At 38.0% G+C, this 22318-nt stretch overlaps 1 protein-coding gene across 10 annotated transcripts in view; it reads left to right on the forward strand.

Moving 5' to 3' along the window:
- Eps15 (epidermal growth factor receptor pathway substrate 15) overlaps positions 1-22318 on the forward strand; it is a 100370-nt gene that overhangs the window by 35514 nt on the left and 42538 nt on the right. For 5 of the 10 annotated variants that reach the window (NR_158458.2, XM_063287709.1, XM_063287708.1 and 2 more), the window contains 5 exon segments: positions 156-215; positions 5057-5146; positions 5995-6140; positions 7898-8054; positions 13737-13822. Coding sequence is in view for 9 of the 10 variants with exons in the window: in XM_063287709.1 (XP_063143779.1) it covers positions 156-215; positions 5057-5146; positions 5995-6140; positions 7898-8054; positions 13737-13822 (539 nt within the window). In the remaining variant the exon portion in view is untranslated. 10 annotated transcript variants of the gene reach the window in all.

Here is a 22318-nt window from a genome sequence, read left to right on the forward strand (position 1 = left end):
GCAACTTCCCATTGCACTTAAGACAAAAAGTGCAGAGTCCTTTTAAGATACTTCACCTCAGACACTCTTACTCTGTTAGTATACTTTCTCTTCCTGTTCCTAAATAGCACGGAAAGTAGAAAAGCATTAATCGTCTCCACTTTGCTTTTTTTAAGGTTTGGGAGTTGAGTGATATTGACCACGATGGAAAGCTGGACAGAGATGAGTTTGCAGTTGTAAGTAACTAGATGTTCTTAAAATGTAAACTAGTATCATCTGACGACCTTCCCACACCCACACCTCCTGACAGCCTTTTAAAACAGGGCTTGACTTTACGAGCTTCCTATGTGCTTAAATTACAGTGTATATCATCTGTCTTGGGACATTTTCCCATCTTAATTTATGATTAGAATATGCCTGTCAGATTGTAGTTACTAATGTCTTTAGAATGTATAGCTGAATGCATATATTTAATGAGTAAGAGAATGTGTATGTTTTGCCATCATTTTTTTCCTCTCTTTAGGTACATAGGAAAGATACTGTTAATGTGCAATAAAAATGATAAAAGCCCTTGTGTTGATCTGATGTGCACTGAAAGTTAATATTTCTTAAACACAAAGAGAAAAAACACTTGAAGTCAGTGGTTGGTAATAATCCCGAACTCAGTCCTTTCCTTTTCTGGCACCCTGTGGAAGTTTAGCTTGGTTTGTGATGACTTACTTTCTTTCTTTCTTTCTTTCCCTTTTTTTTTTTTTTTTGAGAGAGAGAGAGAGAGAAAGTTTCTCTGTGTATCTCTAGCTGTCCTGTATCTTGTTCTGTACACCAGGCTGGCCTTGAACTCAAGAGATTTACTTAACCTCTGCCTCCCAAGTGCTGGGATTAAAATCTGCCACCATCACTGCCCATCCTAATTTTATTTTTAGATAAAGATATCCTAAAGCTTTGTAGTTTATTGTCTTTATGTGTTTCCATACTCACAGAGTATATACCAGCTTGAAAACTATTGTTTCCGTCCACACACGGCCCACATGGGGCACGTGGGGTTAGGGGGCATCATGTAATCTGGTTGCTGTTTTGTTTTAGTTGCAGTCTTTTTATAGAATAGAGTACAGTATAGTAAAAGAAGACCATATTCCTCAGTACTAAAATTAATTTGTTCATCTTTAATATTTTGGTGAACAAAATTTTAGCTTTAGTTTTGTCAGGGAAACTATTTTCAAGAAACATGAAAGTAGTAACTTTTTTAACTTTCAGAAAAAAAACATGTTGTCTGTTGGCAGCGGACGGCAAGCGTTGCTTCTTTGTTTTGTTTATTGTCCACTTTCCAGGCAGTGACTTCCATCTGCAGCAGGAATGCTGACCTTGATATGCATGCTAGTCACTCTGTTAGCGGAGTGAAGTCTAGTACTATATACATCGTCAAATTGGCTGGAAAGGGTGTGCCCAACAGATTGTTTCTTTCTGGAGCTTCAAGTGTTTGGAAACATAGAGTTCATGTGTTTTCAAACTGACATTGAATTCTTAGTTGTTTGGCCAGTTTGTGGTGAAGACTTGGTTTGGCTATTCCCTGGATACATAGCCCCAGAGAACTTGTTAGAAATGCAGGTTCTGGGGTTGGGGATTTAGCTCAGTGGTAGAGCGCTTGCCTAGGAAGCGGAAGGCCCTGGGTTCAGTCCCCAGCCCCGAAAAAAAGAACCAAAAAAAAAAAAAAAAAGAAATGCAGGTTCTTTAGCCCAGTGTCAGTCAGCTTTATTGATTCTAAAATTCCAGGAAACTCTGATGTGCACTAAAATCTGGGTCCACAGGTCAGATATAGCTTTTCCAGTTATAAAGGAAAATGTAGTAGTCAAAATTATTATACAGGTGCTGTTGTTAATGCTGTAGCTAGGAAGATCTTGGTTTATTCCATATATGTTTATATATAATATTATTATATGTTATATATAATATATTAACATTTTAATGTTTATCTATCTATATGTGTGTGTGTGTATATTAAATTTTTTTATTTTTGAGAAAGACTCATAACCTAGGCTGGCCTTAAACTCAGTCCTCTGCTGTCCTGTCCTGAGTACTGGGGTTATAGGCATGTGACACCAATGGTTTAGTATATACACTAGCTTGTGGCATCTTTAAAATATTGTATTAGGCAAGTTAGCATCCCTGAGCTGCAGTTTCTTCATTTATAAAATATTAGCCATAACATAAATTGTAGGTCACAGTTGTATTCAAGTCAGTACTGATTTGAAACTCTATAAAACTCAAACTTAGGAGTTAAGATAGGAGCTCAAGCTGGCCTTTGGTGGTGCATGCCTTTGATCCCAGCACTTGGGAAGCAGAGGCAGATAGATCTCTGTGAGTTAAAGCCTGGGCCTCACAGTGAAACCCTATCTTGAAAAACAACAACAACAACATTAACAACAACAGCAGTAGCAAAAAGATAGGAGTCCAAAGCAAACTTCCTTTTGAGAGAATCAAGAAATAATACACCCATTCTCAGTTGCAATGGAAATCCTTCTAGAGGTTCCATATAACTTTGAGTGATTTCACGTGATTAAAGCTATTGTCTGTTTTTCTTTTATTATATAGTTTTTGTAAGCCATAAAAACTTAATACTTTTCTGAGAGTTGAAAGGTATCTCAGGTTTTACACTGAGATATTCCATAGATAGTATGCTTTTTTAATATATATGCTTTAGATATTTAAAATATTTTTTAAGATAGGTAATACATTCTAATCATTCAAAATTAGTACAAGAAAATAATGGGGAAGATCCATCTTAGTCCTCAACTGATGGAGTCTTCTCTGACCAGCTACTTTTCTTAGTTTCTGGTTTATCCTTGAATTTTACTGGTCCAAATATACAAAAATTGTGAATAATTATTTGCTCTTTACAACAGAAGATAACAACACACACATACTCTGGAGTATCTCTCTCTCTCTCTCTCTCACACACACACACACACACACACACACACACACACACACACTGGAGGTACGTGTTCAGCACTGTATTTTTATGCCATCATTGTGCTTTAGATTCTTGGACTTATTTTCTCATTGAATACTTCGTGATTTTATTTTCTGGTGTATTTTGGAGACTGCATACAATGGATTGCTTCCAATTTAAGTATGTAATTTGGTAAATTTTGAAAATTATATATTCGTGAGGACAATATCACAATGCTTTTCCATGATTTATTTGTTTGTTTTGTTTTGTTTTTGAGACAGGGTTTCTCTGTGTAGCCCCGGCTGTCTTGAAATTCAGGCTGGCCTGAATTCAGCCATCTACCTGCCTCTGCCTCTCGAGTGCTGGGATTAAAAGGCATACACTTTTAGCTTTATTAACTTTTTAAAATTATTGTTTCATAGTTTTTTATTATATAGATATGCCATAGTTTTTAAATTAGTCTTTTATTGATGGACAGGTGCTGTTGCAGCCAGTTGCTGTGGTTAATATTTCTTTTCAGGCAGCATTTCATATGTAGGAAAATAAATGTAATATTGGTTTCCAGATGTGAGATGGTTGAGCCAGAGGGAAGAATATATTTGCAATTTGGTGGTCAGTTTGCCCTTCAAAAGGATATTACTGGGGCTGGGGATTTAGCTCAGTGGTAGAGCGCTTACCTAGGAAGCGCAAGGCCCTGGGTTCGGTCCCCAGCTCCAAAAAAAAGAACCAAAAAAAAAAAAAGGATATTACTGATTTGAGTTCTGTGAGGAGGAAAACAAGTTTTCCCTCTAGTCTTTCCAAATTCTTGGCTGGATTCATGTAACAAAAGACATGTTCTCAAAAGAAAATTAAGTTTATTCATATGTGTAATTCATGTTTACTTGGGAGACAATTTAAGGAAAGACTCTCCAAGAAGTGGCATAAAACTTAGGCTATTACAGTGTCTTCACCATATGCAGAGGTTTAAGTAAATGAGAAGCAAAGGAAAAGGCCTCAGTCACTAGATTGGGAAAAGGTGCCAATGGTAGATAGCAGTGACAGTAGATAGATAGTGTCGGTAACAGTACAGCAGATAGCAGCTGGAGTAACGCCTCTTAGGAAGGTGCCTCTGATGCACCATGTCCATGCTGTGCAAAGTTAGGTGGGGCTGTGACTTGTACGTGCAGCCCCAGCACTTGAGAACTGAGGCCAGAGGGAGGTTTGTTCCCCCACCCCCACCCCCAGAGGGAGGTTTAAGGCAAAGTTTTCTTATGTCTTGCCCAGTATGCCCTCTGCTCCAAATAATCCTGCTAAAATGGCATTTATTACCCTTCAGTGCCCACTAGCAATGTCTGACAATGCCTCTTTCCCTACAGTTAGTTTACCTCCCAAGTACATTATGAAACTTGGGATTCTTTCCACGGCAAAATATTAACACACTATAATTTTAATCTGTAGTTTTAGTTTAAAGGTAAAATTAAGCATGGTTTTTATATGTTAAAGGGTGGGCTATTGTGGTGTCCCTTGGGGGTGGGGTAGGGTGTATGTTAGTTGTTCATATTTTTTGTCCATCTTTCTATTGGACTTAAGTTTATGGTTATTAATTTCTAGGAGCATTTTATATACTAGGAGATTTCTTTACAGACAACATCTTCTACTCAAATTCTCATATTCTTTGCTATTACAAGAACTTCAACTGGAGTGAGCCTCTAAATTTTTGCTATTGCGTTTTTCTTCCTAAGAATTATTGAGTTTTGAGTTATTTATTTTTCTTCCTCTTTCCTTTTGTTTATTCCTCTTTTTCTTCTATTTTCTCTCAACTTTTCTTCATCTCAAAAAAGATTTGAGATGAGGCCATGGTGGCTCACAACTTTAATCTCCACACTGGCAGAAGCAGGCAGATCTCTGAGTTTGAGGCCAGCCTAGTCTACAGAGCAAGTTCCAGGACAGCCGGGGCTACACAAAGAAACCCGTCTCTTAAAAACAAACAAACAAGATGTGTGTGTATGTGTGTGTGTGTGTGTGTGTGTGTGTGTGTGTGTGTGTGTGTGTGTTGAAAATGATTTGTGGTTGAGCAGGGCTTAATCCAGTGAATGAATTTTGTACCAATTTAAAAATAATATTTGACACTGTTTTGCTATCTTTAAGGCCATGTTTTTGGTATACTGTGCACTGGAGAAAGAACCTGTGCCAATGTCCTTGCCTCCAGCCTTGGTGCCACCTTCTAAGAGAAAAACGGTCAGTATATCAGGCTCCATGTGGGCGATCCCCTCTTCAGCAGCCAAGGAATCTTACCACTCCTTACCACCTGTAGGCATTTCACCTACCAAAGCACCGTTAAGACAGGTAGAAATCTATCGGTGTTCAAGGATTTTGCTCTAACAAAAGTGCATGGGTGTGATTGATAACGATAGAAGGTGCAGTCAAAGATGTTGCACTCCCTAGTTAAGCCTGTATAACATGATGCCCCGGAGGTGCTCCTGAGGTCCTGTGGATGTTTAACTGGCTTTGCCTTCATCCATCAGAGATTAAAGATGGAGATGGAAGATACTCTGCTAACATGCATGCTTGCCCTGTCATCATAATTGTTTTTAATCTGTAGTTAACTCTTGATTCTTCAAATCAGGTTATTAATTCTGATTGATTCTTACTTCCTCTGACCTGTCTCTCGTCAGGTTGTGTAAAGACAGCCAATGACAGCATGTGCACGATCAGCTCTGGGCAGGAATGCTGCATGAACTGTAGAAAATGGAACTTGGGGATTATCTGGATGTTGTTTATACAGGTTTCCCAGTCACTGGTGTTAGTATGCAAATTCAAAGGTCAGGCTTAATTGTGCTTGACGTCATTGGTTACTTAAAGAAAAGTGTTAACCTGGCATCTGTAAATGCCTATCTGACTTTTAATTTGTTGGCTTCCCTTTCTACTGTTTGGTTATGATGTGTGTGAGGCAGTGTCCTGCCATCAAGGCTATTTGGGTGGATTTGTTCAGGTAGTAGATACTGCTATGTGTGAAAAGAGTATCAAATGTGTACTCTTTTCAAAGTTGGATTCATTTTGACAGAATCTTTCTCTCCCCACTCTAGTGGGTTGTGTCCCCTGCAGAAAAAGCTAAATATGATGAAATCTTTCTGAAAACTGATAAGGATATGGATGGATATGTGTCTGGACTGGAGGTCCGTGAAACCTTCCTAAAAACAGGTTTACCTTCTACCTTGCTAGCCCACATTTGGTAAGGCTTTATTTTAATAATTTTTTTAAAAAAATGTATATGTGTGGTTGTGTGTCAACTCTAGTTTTATACATTTGTATTTTTTACTACTTTTGTGAATAGTTATTATTTGTTACATTTTTAATAGAGGAAATTCAAATTTAAGAATGATGCTTAATAAACTAAAATTTTAAAGTGGAATTAAAAAACAAACACAAACAACTCTCCAAAACTCAAGAATCTTCTTTGCCTAAAACCTTAGGTGTCTGAAGTGTCAGTTCCTTGTTAGGTCGTTAGAGTGGAGCCTCAGTTCACACTAGCTCCAGCTCTACGAGGTCTTCAGAGAAGCTGATGGCTGTAATTTTAACACTCTAATAAGTGGTATCTTCAGGGCACACCTGCAATCCCAGGACCCAAGGAACTGGAAGATCTGAAGGTCAAGTCCTATCTGGCTATACAGTGACTTTCAGACCAACCTGGAATAAATGAGTCTGTCTGTCTGTCCTCCCCTCCCTCTCTCCTTCTATACACACACACACACACACACACACACACACACACACACACACACACACCACACAGAGAGAGAGAGAGAGAGACAGAGAGACAGAGATTGATTTAATTTTTCTTTAAAGGTGAATAGAATTTATATATACAGATTTTTGCCATCCTTTTATCCGTTGATGGAGGTCTGTTGGTCCATTTCATTCTATGGAGAGTAGAGCAGCAATAAACAAGGGTGCAAATATCTTTGTAGGAAAATAGATGTACAATATTGAGGTTATTTAATCTCAGAAAAATCCTGTGTATTCTTTGTGGGTCATTGCCTGTACTGTATACATGTACATGTGTAAATAGATACACATGTCAGAATCGTAAGTATCCCATGTAGTAAGGAGCAGGAAAGGGTGATGAGGAAAGACAGTGCAGGTAAAGAACACTGAGTGATGAAAGAAGGTATAAAACTTGTGTTTCTAGTTTTAACTCTGTCATAGGTTTTTAATTTTTGTATTGGATAAGTGTAGGAGCGTGTAAGCAAAAATTGCATAGCTTCAGAATGATTGTATGTATTCATAGAATTGAATATGCCCACATGTGATACTTACTAACATCTGTTTTCTGGTGCTCTTTAAATTTTTTAAAATTTCATTATTTGACAATTTTATACATGTAGATATTTTGATCATTCACACACACTCTCTCCATTACCTCTCTCATCACCTTTCCATTCTCTGGAGTTTTATCTTACAACCTATCTTCTTTTAATTTTAATGTTTTTGTTTGTTTTCTTTTTTCCTGAGCTTAATTAGAGTTGCTTACATGTACATGGGTGTAGGATTACTTACTGGATCATGTGCAATTTACCAGAGACTACTTCACTGAAGAAGTGTGACTTCCTTCCCACTGCAGCCATTAACTGCCTCAGTTAATGGTGGAGCCTGGTGTGTCCCTCTCTTGTTACTGTAGCAGTGTTGATGGGCTTGGTCTTGTACAGGGAACCACAACAGCCATTCACATCCAGAAGACAACATTTCACAGCAGCCGTCTCCAGCTTCCTGTTCGCATATTTTTCCCTACTCTCTCTTCCATGATGTTTCCTGAGCCTTGGTGATCTTTTCATTGTCTTAATTGGTCCACCTCTAAAATTTGTGTAAATTTTGAATAAGCCTTTTGCAATTCTTCTGATTGCTTTTTAAAAAGTTACAATCATATTTTTCCTCTGGAGTTTTGGGGTTGATAACTGTAGCAGCATTGTACTGTTTTGTTTATTTGTATAGGGCACTATGTGACACAAAGAATTGTGGGAAGCTTTCAAAAGACCAGTTTGCCTTGGCTTTTCACTTAATCAATCAGAAGTTAATAAAAGGCATTGACCCTCCTCATAGTCTCACTCCTGAGATGATTCCACCATCAGACAAGTCCAGTTTACAAAAGGTAAGAGAACTTCAAAGAAGACCTGCATGCCCTAGAGAAGGACAGGTACTGTGTCGAGTCACACAGTTGGAGGAACAGAGCACTCAGAGCTGGGAGTGTGCGTGCGTTTGTGAACATGCTTATAACCTTCTGTTACATCCTTGAGCTGGAGCTCGTCAGCCTCATTCTTCATTAGTCATATGACAGCTGTACTGGACGATAGTAAATTGAAGATATTTTTAAAAACATTTTTGAAACAGGGTCTTATGTAGCCCAGGCTTGCATTGAACACTATGTAGCTGAAAATTACCTTGAACTTGTAATTCTTCCTGCTTTCACTTCCCAAAGATTATAGGCATGCACCTTTGCCTAATCAAATTTTATGAATAGAGTTGAAATACTAGCTGTAGGAATTAAATTGTTACATTGTACTCAATGATTTATTTTTACAGAAAACAATACAAATATGGAAACAAAATCTAAGAGATAGTATTTGGATAGTATCAATTTTACATCAAAATAGCCTTCAAGAAAAACTGTACATTGAGGATACATCTGTATGTGGCTTTTGCCATAGAATGACTCTTCATTTCTTTAGTACACAGCTGAATTTCATATCTAAACAGCTAGAAGCTAGTTGGGTTTCTGATTAGCAGTGGGAATTTTCAGAACATCTTCATTTTATTCACAATTCCCTTTGAATTTTTCTTTCTTATCTAGAACTCTTTTAATATAGCACATTTACAATATACTGGTCTATAATAGACCTTCCAAAGGACTTACATATGATGTATTAAATAACCAAATGTAGTTTGAACCTATAGTCTCAGCTCCTGGGAAGGCTGACATTAAAGAATTCTTGAATCCAGAAGTTCAAAGCTATCCTGGGCAGCACAAGGAAACCTCATTTCAAAAAAGCCCAAGCAAAATAAAATACCCCACTCAAAACTTTGTATCTTTAATCCTCTTTTCACCTGTAATATAAGTATTTCTATAATGATTTTTTTCAGGGTTGTATATAAGTATTCTCTTTCAAATATTAATAAAATGTTTTGATTTTTCATTAATTTTATAAGTTAAAATTTTCATTTTAATCTAGCAAAAGTCAAAATGGAATTTACTCCCAAGTAAACTACATAGAATTCACCACTTCCAGGTCCAGAGAATTGGATATATGAAAAAAAATTGCACTTTGAGAGTTTTGGGATGGGGCACTTTGTGAATTTTTGCAGACTCTTTGATGTCTGACATGGGTTCTCTGGGTTCTGGAGAGGCTGAAAGTGATGCTGCACAGAAAGATGAAGGGTTCTGCTTTTTACCTATGCTCTCTGCTCTGTTCCTGATACTCAGCTGTGCAATATTGTAGACTTCACTTATGTAGAGTTTGTCTTCTGCATTCCTAATTTATAATGACTGAAATGCTCATCACGTCTACTCTCCAAGAGAACAGGATTGAGTCACTGATTTTGTCTGCTCATTGAAATCTGTTTGCTAGTAGACACTTGAGATTGTATCTGTTACCCAGTTTATAATTTACTAACTTCTCAGAGATCTATTCATTAGAGCATACCTTGTCTCTTGGTTCCAGATTCATGGAAATACTTTATAACTGTTAGTCTTGGTATTATCTAACTGTTGTCTTATCTATTAACCAAAAAATAAAATAAAATAAAACTTGTACTTACTTTCAAATAATCTCTTTTCTCCTTACAATCTGATTTATTAAAAAGAAGAGGTACTGCACTTCTGCACTTCAGCTAACCCTTCTTGAATGTCGCTTCCTTCTCCTATGTTTCTCCATTCTGCAGCACTCTGCTTCCGCCTTTCTTGTGCTGTCAGTGTCTTAACTCTCCTCTCTCTCAAGGTTAGAGCTTTATCTTATGCTGTCTTTGTTGTTTTAGCATTACAGTTTTTATTTACATGATGTATTTTGAAATTAGAGTGTTTTTTTTAATGCAGCAAAGTTGACAATGAAAACAGTTGATCAGCATGCTTTTATCACATGTCACTTGATCCTTGCATGCACTGTGGCTTGCTTTCCCTAGACTCCTTAAATTCACTCAGAATCACTAAAGTGAGACTTACGAAATGCACAAAATATGAGAGAAAGTATTTGTTAGGAAGGGTGCATGTGGGACCATAGAGATGGCTCAGCAGTTAAGAGCAAGGACTGCTCTTCCTAAGAATCCAGGGTTTGGTTCTCAGCCTCACATGGTGGCTTTGCATTTGATGTCTGTAACATCAAATCCAGGGGCCAGACACCCTCTTCTGGCCTTCACAGCACTACATGCACACTTATATACATACAGCCAGAACACTCTTTTGCACTTAAACACTAAACAGAAAGGGGTGTGTGGACAGATGCCTGCCTTAGCAGTTAGAGCACTGGCTGCTCTACCAGAAGGTCTGGATTGGATTCCTAGCTCATATGCATGGCAGCTCACAACCGCCTGTAACTGCAGTTCTGGGGATCCAGAGCTCTCTTCTGGTCCCCACAGGCACCAAGTACACACTTGGTGCACAGACTTGTAGGCAAGCAAGCACTCATACACATAAAAAAATAATTCAAATCAAATAAATGAACAAAATAATTTTTAAAGAAGGGCAAGCTACATTTTCCTATGTGTGCCCTTCATAAGCTATATGATTTTAGCTGTTTAGGATGTTTCCATATTTGCTTGCATGCCATTTAGTCATGTAAAGCTACCACCTTCTAATTTGTTTAACTTTATGTTTTTATCTGTTGGTATTTTAATAGAAAATACTCAAATCTGAGCCACTTTTTAAAGTTGGAGTGACAGAAGAGGTGTGGAAGCCATGTGTTTTCTGGTATACTTGCACCTCTGATAGAACACTTCTTGGTAGCAATTTAAGTGATAGAAGTTACTCCTGATGATGAAAGTGAGATCAAGTGCTATTTTTTTTTCATTTTTTTTCACTTGCCTGGCTAGCTGACTCATCCTAATCCACAGGTCAAGTTTTAAATAAAGCTAAAACTTAGTGAATGTCTCATGCAGAAATATGCTTTAAAATTTTTAATTTAATATAGTATCAGTAATTGTCTGTGTTTCAGTGGGGTTTAGTAAAACAGTTAAGTTTTTTGAGAATCATTATGGCAGTGTATACCAGTAACCTCAGCATTCCAAAGGCTAAGGCAGGCTTACAGTAAGTTTAAGACTAGCCTAGGCTATATAGTGAACTCAAGAATAGCCTGGGCTACAACCACTCCTTCAAAAGACATATATCTGATGTAAAGTTGTAATTCATATAAAATTAGAATTTTAATTAATTGAGACCATACAGATGAGTTTTAATGCTGATAGTCAAAACAATTTAATATTAACAGGTAGTGTGATATTTAAAAACATAGAAGAAATTATTCGTCAAATTTAATCGACCCATTTACCAATTACTTTTGGCACAGTGTTTTCAAAAAAATTTTTTTTGGCATACAAATGCCAAAGGTCATGTTAGAAATGACCCTTTTAATATAATCAGAAGACTTTTGATACAATTAATAGCCAGGTTCAACTTTGAGCAGTCACTTGGTCTGTTTCCTCAGCTCTAAATTGAGTTAATACTGACCTCCCTAATAATCTACTTTTCAGATTACTTTTGAGAAATAATTGATGGGCTTAGTAAACTTTAAATTATTTTATAAGGGCAAGGAAATGGAATATTGTGGGATATTATGCAACCTTCAGATTTCTTCTTCTTTTTTTTTTTTTTTTTTTTTGTTCTTTTTTTTTTTTTTTCCGGAGCTGGGGACCGAACCCAGGGCCTTGCGCTTCCTAGGTAAGCGCTCTACCACTGAGCTAAATCCCCAGCCCAGATTTCTTCTTCTGCCGTATAAGTTGGTGACATACATTAAGTTCACATTAGTACTAATACTCAGTTTTATATTCTGTTAATGAGGTCACTAATATTTCCTAGGTTCCACACAGTTAGATTTCAGTTTAGTTTCCAGAAGTTGAGGACTCTGATATTTGTCAATCAGATTGTAATAGTGTGTATAAATCAGGTGTTTAGAGGAGCAGTTATCCTTTTGTTTTGACTTTAAAAAGCTAAACAGGACGTCGATGGGAGTTCAAAGTAGAAAACTGTTTATCTGACCTAAGTAGGCAGGGCAGAGATTAAATTCTCCATTTTTCTGGTGAAGAACATATAGTTAACAAAGCGACAGAATCTAGATTAAGCCTAAATTTTGAGTCTATAAGTAACATTTGGTAACCAATTCTGATAGTTAATATTACTTATTAAATGAAAACTAAGTGTTGGGTACACTAGCACCCCATGTAATCCCAGCACTTGTGGATAGAGGCAGGAGGATAAGGAATTCAAGGTCACCATTGTCTTCACAGCAAGTTTAAGGCCAGGCTGGGTAAATGAGACCCTGCCTCAAAAAACCAAAAGGGATGGAGAGATGGCTTAACAGTTAAGTGTGTTTGTACTGCTAGAGAGGCTCTGGAGTTTGACTCCCAGCACCTATGTCACACTGTTCACAAACACCTGGTGTGCACACGTGTACACACACACACACACACACACACTGGGGAGGGGATGTGGGGGTGAAGAATATTAAAAGTTTCTTGGGCTGGAGAGATGGCTCAGTGATTAAGATCACTGACTGCTCTTCCAGAGATCCTGAGTTTAATTTCCAGCAACCACATGGTGGCTCACAACCGTCTATAAAGGACTCTGAGGCCCTCTTCTGGTGTGTCTGAAAACAGCTACAGTGTACTTATATAAATAAAATAAATAAATCTAAAATAAATAAATAAATAAATAAATAAATAAATAAAGGTTTCTTAAAACAAAACAGCATTAATATGAAAGAAAGATAGCATAATAGTTATGTATGTTGTGATAGTAATATTACAGAACATGTTTGAGCAGTTGGTTAGTAGGTTTTAGGTTAAACAGACTAAAAGCATTTAACAAAAGATAGTATCTGTTGAATTAAAAATTAAACGAAATCATCCACTATTATAATTCTGAGATTCAATAAAATTTGTATACTTATTCTGTTATATAAATGGAAGTCATTATCCCTCTTGCTGATAAATAACACATCTCAGTAGAAGAATTCATTTATAATCCAGCATGTGTTTTACCTACCATAGAATTCTAGCTAGACTAGGATCACATTACAAGTACATATATATATATATGTATGCATATATATATATATATAGTGTTGTGCTAAGTATCTTATTAAATGAGTTAAAAGTGCTAATAAGGGGCCCCCATTGGAGGAGTTAGAGAAAGGATTAAAGGAGCTGAAGAGGTTGCAACCCCATAAGAACAACAAATTAACCAACCAGAGCTCCAACCACCATCTAAAGAGTACACATGGACAGACCCATGCCTCAGGAGCATATGTAGCAGAGGATGGCCCAATGGGAGGAGAAGCCCTTGGTCCTGCCAAGACTCGATCCCCCAGTGAAGGGGAATGTCAGGGTAGGGAGGCGGGAAGGGGTGGGGGGATACCCTCATAGAAGAAGGGACAGGGGGGATGGGATAGGGGGTTTATGGACAGGAAACTGGGAAAGGGGATAACATTTGAAATGTAAAAAAAAAATCCAATGAAAGTGCTAATAATGTAGTAAAATGAAATACCTTGTTTCCTTATATAGCTTTTAGCATTTTCAGTGCTTAGCATTTACAGTAATAATGTATAACTGTGAAATTTTTGTTTTTTAGAACACCATAGGATCAAGTCCTGTTGCAGATTTCTCTGCTATTAAGGAACTAGATACCCTTAACAATGAAATAATTGACCTGCAGAGGTATGTAAAGTAAAATTATAGCTGATTTTTTAAGTATACATACTGATATATACACATATCCTCATTTCTAATGCTTATTTTGATAAATACAACTTTATTTAATTACTGTATTTCTGCATAAATGGAATTAGAATGCTTTCTTAAAAATTAAATATTAGGGAAGTAATTGAGGAAGATGCCCACTGTTGACCTCTTGCTTTCACACCCATGCATATGTGCATGTACACACACACACACACACCCCAACCCCCTCTCTCTATACACACACACATAGACGCACACATACACTAACAAACACACTCTTTTATTACTTTGGTTCAGAACAAGTAAACATTGGGTCACTATGTCTATAATAATGTTTGGATTTGATTTTCACAAGGCTCATAAGTGCTCCATGTAACACTCTTGCTTGTTTGTGTGTCTGTTGAAATTTAAACAGCAAGGTAGGAAAATACTTGTCTCTTTGTCTCGAGCTGTAGAAAGACACATTCTCCATTGTTCTACAACTTGCTTTCTTAATTTACACAGTTTAATGTGTAAAATGCCTTTGTGGTTATTTTAATAGGAATTAGGACACCATAAATAAAGTATTCCTTGCTTTTGTCATTTCTAGTATGTTCTGTTTGAGCAGGTAAGCTAGTAACTATGGCATTGTGGCTGCCCTAGTAAAATGACGGGTAGCTAACAGTAACTAATAATAATGCTCCCTAAGGAGCACACCTAACATTTTGTAGCTATGTTATGAAAAGTAAGGAGTTAACAAAACCTTGTTTTAGATTGTAGTCACATTTTATCAATGTATGATTCATTTGTGTATAAAATGACATTTGTCAAAATATTTTCTGTTTTAAATGAGACCTATAACACAGGCAGACTTTCATTATGTCACCTTACCATGTCATGGTAAGACTCATCTATGTATGCTAAAGCTACATTTATTAAGGTTAAAATATTAAAGTTTGTGTTAGATCACTAAATCATTAAGATATTTTGTTATATACCTAGTCTCTCATTATTGTGAATATATGCTTTGTTCTGTACAAAAGTTTTACTCTTGAGAATCTGTCCCTTTGAATTTTTATAATACATTAGAATGAATGTATATGACTGTGAAACAAAGAATTTAAACAGTATATGTGACTTTATTAAATTACTCTTTGATGGAAGATTCCATTCTCCTTGGGTTTTTTTGTTTGTTTGTTTTGTTTTTTTTTTTTCTTCTTTTTTTTTTCGGAGCTGGGGACCGAACCCAGGGCCTTACACTTGCTAGGCAAGCGCTCTACCACTGAGCTAAATCCCCAACCCCCTGGTTTGTTTTTTTTTTTTTTACCATTTATTTTATTTATGTATTTATGTGTGCACATGTATGAGAATGTGCTGTAGTGCACATGTAAAGGCCACAGCACAACTTTCTGGAGTCAGTTCTCCACCCACCAGGTGGGTCCTGAAGATCAAACTTAGATTGTCAGGCTTAGTGGCAAATACTACCCATTGTGCCATCTCATTGGCCCTTTCATTGGTTTAGTGATGAAGATCTTTAATTCCCAGGACTTCTAGTTGATGTAGGATGTGCTGCTCAGACCCCCTAGTAACTCCCTAACCTTTTTTTTTTTTTTTTTTTTTTGTTGGATCCCATTTTCTTCCTTGATTGAAGTATGGAGGGTTCTTCCTTCCTGGTGTTCCCCCTGCAGAACACAGAGGTATACACCTTTAATCTGAGCACTCAGGATGCAGAGGCAGGTAGATCTCTGAATTCAAAGCCTGCTGGTCTAGAGAGAAAATTCCGGGATAGCCAGGGCTACACAAAGAGACCCTGTCTCAAAACAACAGCAACAACAACAACAACAAAAATCACCCTGTCATCCTGGCCATTCCTCTTAGACACTTCCCACACTGTACTGTCTCCTGTGACACTATAAACTGTCCGAAGAGTAAGCACTGTATTTGCTCTTTTTACCTTCATCACTAGGCAGAGTGCTGTAACCTCTCATTGCTGCTTTGTTGTTATATTAATCACTTTTCTTCTCCCTGTGAGCACACATGTGACAGAAGTAACTGAAGGGAGGAAGGATTTGCATGGCTCACAGTTTCAGAGGGTTCAGTCTATCATGGCAAAACAAGCTGCATGATGGGAGTGGCTCCTTCCACTGAAGCAGGAATATATTGTAGAGCTTATCATACAGACCCAGACCAGAAAGCAGAGACTACACGGGCAGTGGGGCTGGGCTATAGCCTTCAAAAGCTCACTCCTGGTGGCTACTCCAGCCACACCATACTTCCCACAGCCTCACAGATAACAATAGCATCCAGAGACCATGTATTCAATCAGAACAGCCTGTGAGGACATTCACATTCAAACCATATCAGTTCCTTTCTTCTAACCTCAGTATACAGGTGGTCTTATTACCTCTCATCTCACCTCAGCCTGCCACCTCTTTTATTATTAATTGTCTCTGATTTCACTGTTTTCATTTGCCTGGACATACCTCTTGCACTCTAAGCATTCATGCTTTATGGCCCAAGTTTAATAGCTCTTAGTAAGTTATTTTTGAAATCTTTAAGTTGTTAGTTGTTCTTTTTTCACTTTCAGAAATTTTATCTGTTTATTTATTTTTATTATTTTATCTCACCATGTAGCCCTAATTAGCCTAGAGCTTGCTATGTAGACCAGCCTGGCTTTAAACTCACAGATATTCACCTGCCTCTGCTTCCTGAGTGCTGGGACTAAAAGTATGTATTACTATGTCCAGCCAATTTTTAAAAGCTATTGATGGATTCCATAAGAATCTTTACTCTGAAAGTAAATGCCTCAGAGAAGTTCTGGGGGCTTTGTTTTGCTTTAGATTTATTTTTAATTATGTGTGTGTGTGTGGGGGGTGGTATGTACATGTGAATCAGGTGCCTATGTTAGCCAATAGCATAGGATCCTGGGGAGGCTGGAGTTATAGGCAATTGTGGGGACTGTGAAGGGAACTGAGGTCCTCAGCAAGAGCGGCTTGTGCTCTTCGCCATCTTTGTAACCTCCTAAGAGAAGTTCTTGAAGTTGGAAAGGTGCAAGAAACAGCCTATTTTGGTCACTTGTATAGTGTAGTCATGCTAATTTATGCTGAGGCAGGAGGTAATATTTTGATGTCTGCTAGATTCTACTTCCTTCTTGTCTGTCCTTTTAGCAGAAACATAGGAAGCAAAAGTCACATCCTGCCATGCCTATTTATTTTCCTGGTTTTAGGCCAATAAAACAAGATAGGTAATTATAATAGTTACTGGGTGTTGTGCTACATCCACTTTATATAAATTCTTTTGTTGAATTCTTGCAACATCCCTGAAGAGGAAGAGGTTTTATCTTGATTTAATAATTTTTAAATTATTTTTTCCATGGAGGCATGAAGGTGTGTGTACATGTGTACAAGCATGCATGCCAAAAAGTATAGGTGGAGTCAGAGGGCAACTTGAAGGCTAGAACTCTGGTTGGGAGGCTTGACAGCAAATGCCTTGACCCACTGGGCCACCTTTCCTGCTCCTGTCTCTTATTCCAGACAAGAACACGAAGCACAGGATTTCCGTGGTAGAACTTTTAACCAGATTGCCAGATTATCTGGCGTCATTTTGTCAATTTTATTTTATTTTTTTCATACTTATTTAGTGTGTGGGGTGGTGTGTACACATGGAGGTCATAGGACAGCTTGTGGGAGGAGTGTTTCTCTTCTTTCACCATGTTTGTCCTGGAGATCAGACTCATGTCACAGAGGCTGCAAGTCCTTCACCCACTCAGCCATCTCACTAGCCTGATTTGGTCTGATTTATTTAACTATCAGTATCTTAGTTTCCTTGTCTGTAAAATAGAGATGCAAACACTATTACATAGATGCTGAGAATATGGTAAGTCAGTACAAGCAATTAGTTACCATCTTCAAGACTCCGCTCATACCTCAGAGCCCAAGAGTTTCTGAATAGTTGCTCAATAAATACTATTTACAATAGCTGAATGACTTATTTTCCTTAGATGAAGACAAACAGGATCATTGTAGCCAGATGGTCAGTGCCACGTCTGTACAGTCTCAGAGACTGACTTGCCTGGGACTGTGAGGAAATGAAGAACAGACACACACATAGAGGGACCTTCAGAGACTAAAAAACTGAGATTGGTGGGCTGGGCTCTTGGATGGGGAAGCCACAGTACCCAGTGAGCTCAGTGTATGTGTCATGAACAGTTAAACAGAAGGTAGGGTCATTACATTCAACCAAATAAGGGGTTAGGTCCGTTATGTACAGTTTAACAAAGAGGCAGGTTATTTTATACAGATGAACAAGAAGTCAGGTTTAGCTCATCTTGGTAGGCAGTCTGATGCTGGTAAATAAATGATCCAATCTGATCTGTTTCTAGCACTTCCATGACAACAACACTAGGAGGTATCATCAATGACTGCCTCACAGTGAGAGCACTGGACTAGGCTGGTCCAGGTTAAGATGTACTGTTAGGGTTGGGGATTTAGCTCAGTGGTAGAGCGCTTGCCTAGCAAGCACAAGGCCCTGGGTTCGGTCCCCAACTCCAAAAAAAAAAAAAAAAAAAAAAAGATGTACTGTTAGTATAAAATGTATTGGTTTCAAAGTATCAGAAAGGAATGGAAAACATCGCAGTAACATTTTTTAGATTTATCACATGCTGTAATATTTGAATATAGTAAATAAATTATATTAAAATTTACTTTAAATATATACTTTTAGATAATCTTTAATTACATATATTTTGTGGTTGTAGCTTACTAGGAGACAGTTATATCTTACAACTAATCAGTAAGCTTTAAGATGTATTATAGTCTGAGTTTGGAAAACAAAACATCCTTCAAAAATGTTTAAGCTCTCGGTCAGACTTGGAGGCTTTACTGTTAGCACTTGGGAAGCAGAGGCAGGTAGAGCTTGAAGCCAGCCTGGTTTCAGGACAGCAAGAGCTATGTAGAGAGACCTTGTTTCAAAAACAAACAAACAAAAAACAACAAAACTAAAAAACAAAAAGAAATTTGAAGATCTGGGGATTCCCAATCTCTCCCAACAGAAGGGCCAAGTGTCATCAGTTTGTATGTTTCCTTGCCGCCTCTGGAAACTTAGCAAATAACTCAGCATGATGGCATACACCCAGTACTAGGAAAGTTGAAGTAGGTCAGTTTCCATGAATTCAAAGCCTGCTTGGTCCATATATTGAGTTCCAGGACCCTGTTTCAAGAACGGGGGAAAAAGCAGTAAATGTGATTTTGTATTAATAAACAAAAGAATGATCCTAAATAATAGCTTGTGAAGTCTATTTAGTATGCCAGGCATCATGCTGGATTGTTTTGTAGGAGTAATGTAAATTAATCTGGTTAACAACTTTACTATCCCTATAAAATAGTTAGGAACACCAAATTTGGGGTTTATGTTTCCTTCCGTACTTTTTTCTTTCTGGATGAAAATAACAAATTTGGTACTTTTTATTTGAAAAGTAGCATTCCTTTTTCTTAAAAAAAAAAATGGATCTAATTTGGATCCTGCTACTAAATGTGCTTTGGTTTTATAGAAGCCAAGCTCCCAACTTTGTTTTTTCAGATCGCAGTTAAGTTCTTTTTTCAATAATTTATGCCCATGGATATATTCTCTTATTTTTCAAGGGAAAAAAGAATACCATTAAGATGCCAGCCTCCATTTGGAGTGATGACACAGTAGCTGAGAACACTTGGTCTTGCAGAGAGCCTGCTGAGGTCACAGCAGCTCAGGTGGTTCCCCACTGACTTTTAGCCCAGTTGCAGGATATTGGGAGCCCTCTTCTATCTCAGCACACATGTGGTGCGCATGTACAATCACCACCCCAAACACCTCGTAAAAGGAAAAATAAGTAACTTAAAAACAGAAAAACAACCAGCTTCCCAGAACTTATATATATATATCATACATTTAAAATGTTTACAGCATTTATCTTACTATTTTATAATTAATATTTATTTTTCCAACAAGTTATAAATAGGGGCCCAACTTTAATTTTAGAGAAATTAAAAATCTAAGTAAAACTCAGTGTCTGTCCTAAACTTTCAAGTTTTTAGTCGACTCAGAGTAGAAAGCTACCTTCTTTTAGAGTTGTTTGGATGAAAAGCTAAAACTTATCTCAGCTTTGTACTGTTATTAGTTAGTCTAGCTCTAAACTTCTAACAGTTCCCAAATAAGCAGGTGGGGTTGTGTGTTGCCTTTCCAGCAATTGTCACCAGCTGTTGAGTAATATCCCTCTCTTCCCCACAAGCCGAAGACGCAAGCAGAGTCACGTTGTTAAATACTGTCACTCACAGCTCAGTCTAGTGCAGAAACCTCCGGCTCAGCATTTCCTGTGTGCTGCAGCTCTGTGCTGACTGTTCCGTTTCAGCTTTCCTTGCCGCATGGGCCTTCCATCCCGGATATGCTTAGTCTGTCTAGAAATTCTCACCTCTGCTTTCTTTTTCTTTTATGTTATTTTTTAATTATTAATGTATATAATGTAAAGTTTATGATTAGCCATTTTACGTGTTGTCTTTTGTTTTAGTACTGGAGATTGTTCCTGAGTCTTTTCTGACTGCTCATCCACCAAGTTCTATATCTCCAGATCTTTGTAGTTTGCTGAATTTCTTTAAGGGGTTTATTCATTTCCTCTTTAAACACCCTGCCATCTTTATTAGATCATATTTAGTTCTTCAGCTGTGTGAGGATGTCCAGGGCTTGCTGTGGTTGGACAGTTGGGTTCTGGAGGTGCCATACTGCCCCAACTCTTATGGATTGTGATTTTGCTCCGGCCATCAGCCATCTGCTTGTCCCTGGTGCTGGCTGGATGCTCCTGATGCTGGCAGGACTCCTTGGAGAGAGACAGGCAGAGTCATGGGCCTGACAGTGGAGCTCAGGGAACAGCATGCTGCTCATCTCTGCTGGCTCTACCCCAGGGGACCTGAGTGTTCCTGGGGTGTCCCAAGCCTCCTTGGGAAGGCAAGCAGAGCTGTGGACCTGAGAGTGGAGCTAAGGGACAGAGCCATATCTCCAGCTTTTTAAAAACATTTTTTCCTGAATCAGAATATTGCTAAGTTGCCCAGGCTGATCTAAAACTCCCTATGTATGTAGTCCATGAAAGCCTTGAACTTAGAATCTTCCTGCCGTGGCCTTCTAAGTAGCTGGGACTAGAACTTAAATGTACATTTTAAGTGACATTAAGTACATTTCTTAACTGCTGTCATTAGTAATCTCCATAATTTTTTAATCTTCCCAAACTGGGCAGTTTAATGTATATGTGTATATTTTTGTGTTAAGGGAAAGAGTAGAAAGGAACACATCCCCTGTAGAGTAGGCCCTGTTCACTGTAAGCTTCTCGTTCTTATGGCTGAGAAAGACTTGGGAGAAATAAGTGTTGTTTGTTTGAAAAAAAAAAAAAAAAGCAGGGGTAGTTGCTTTATGTGCTGTGATGGACAGGAGATGTGTTACCGAGAACTCTGGGGTAGAGAAAGGATCAGAACTTCCGAACCTCTGCCTTTTCCTCCTGAGTGCTGGGATTACAGGTGTGAGTGCCAGGGTGTCCAGTTGTATGTTGTACTGGGCTAACCAAAGACAGGGCTTCATGCATACTGTAAAGCCTACTAACTTAATTACAACCCTAACTCCTAATCTGAGCTTAGCTGAAATTCATGTATAATCCATTTTAGTCAAATGTAAGAACTCTGGTCCTTTTAGTTGATTGTTGCTACAAATGATAGTTTTATGAATTGTGTTTCTACCAACAGAGAACTTTTTAATGCATTTGTCATTTAAATATTACAGAAAGTATAAGATGAACTTGTGAATCAAAACTATAGTGTCATTTCTAGTATTTGCTCATATATTTACTTTTTTTTCAGTTTCTTCTTTTTTCTCTTTTATTGGATATTTTTTATTTACATTTCTAATGTTATTCCCTTTCTCAGTTTCCCGGACATAAGCCCCGTATCCCATCTCCCCCTTCTTCTATAAGGGTGTTCCCCTCCCCACCCACCCTCCCTTCCCACACCTCCCTACATTCCCCTACACTGGGTGGTGGGGGGGGTTCAACCTTGGCAGGACCAAGGGCTTCTCCTTCCATTGGTGTCCAACAAAGCCATCCTCTGTTACATATGCAGCTGGAGCCATGGGTCAGTCCATGTATAGTCTTTGGGTAGTGTTTTAGTCCCTGGGACCTCTGGGTGGTTGGCATTGTTGTTCTTATGGGGTTGCAAGCCCCTTCAGCTCTTTCAATCCTTTCTCTAATTCCTCCAACGGGAATCCTGTTCTCAGTTCAAAGGTTTGCTGCAAGCATTCACCTCTGTATTTGACATGCTCTGGCTGTGCCTCTCCGGAGACATCTATATCCGGCTCCTGTCAGCATGCACTTCTTAGCTTCATCAATCTATCAATCTTACCTAGTTTTGGTGTGTGTGTGTGTGTGTGTGTGTGTGTGTGTGTGTGTGTGTGTGTGTGTATATATATATATATATATATGTATAT

Source organism: Rattus norvegicus, chromosome 5 (assembly GCF_036323735.1).
Source record: "Rattus norvegicus strain BN/NHsdMcwi chromosome 5, GRCr8, whole genome shotgun sequence".
In the NCBI taxonomy this organism is placed as follows: Eukaryota; Metazoa; Chordata; class Mammalia; order Rodentia; family Muridae; genus Rattus; species Rattus norvegicus.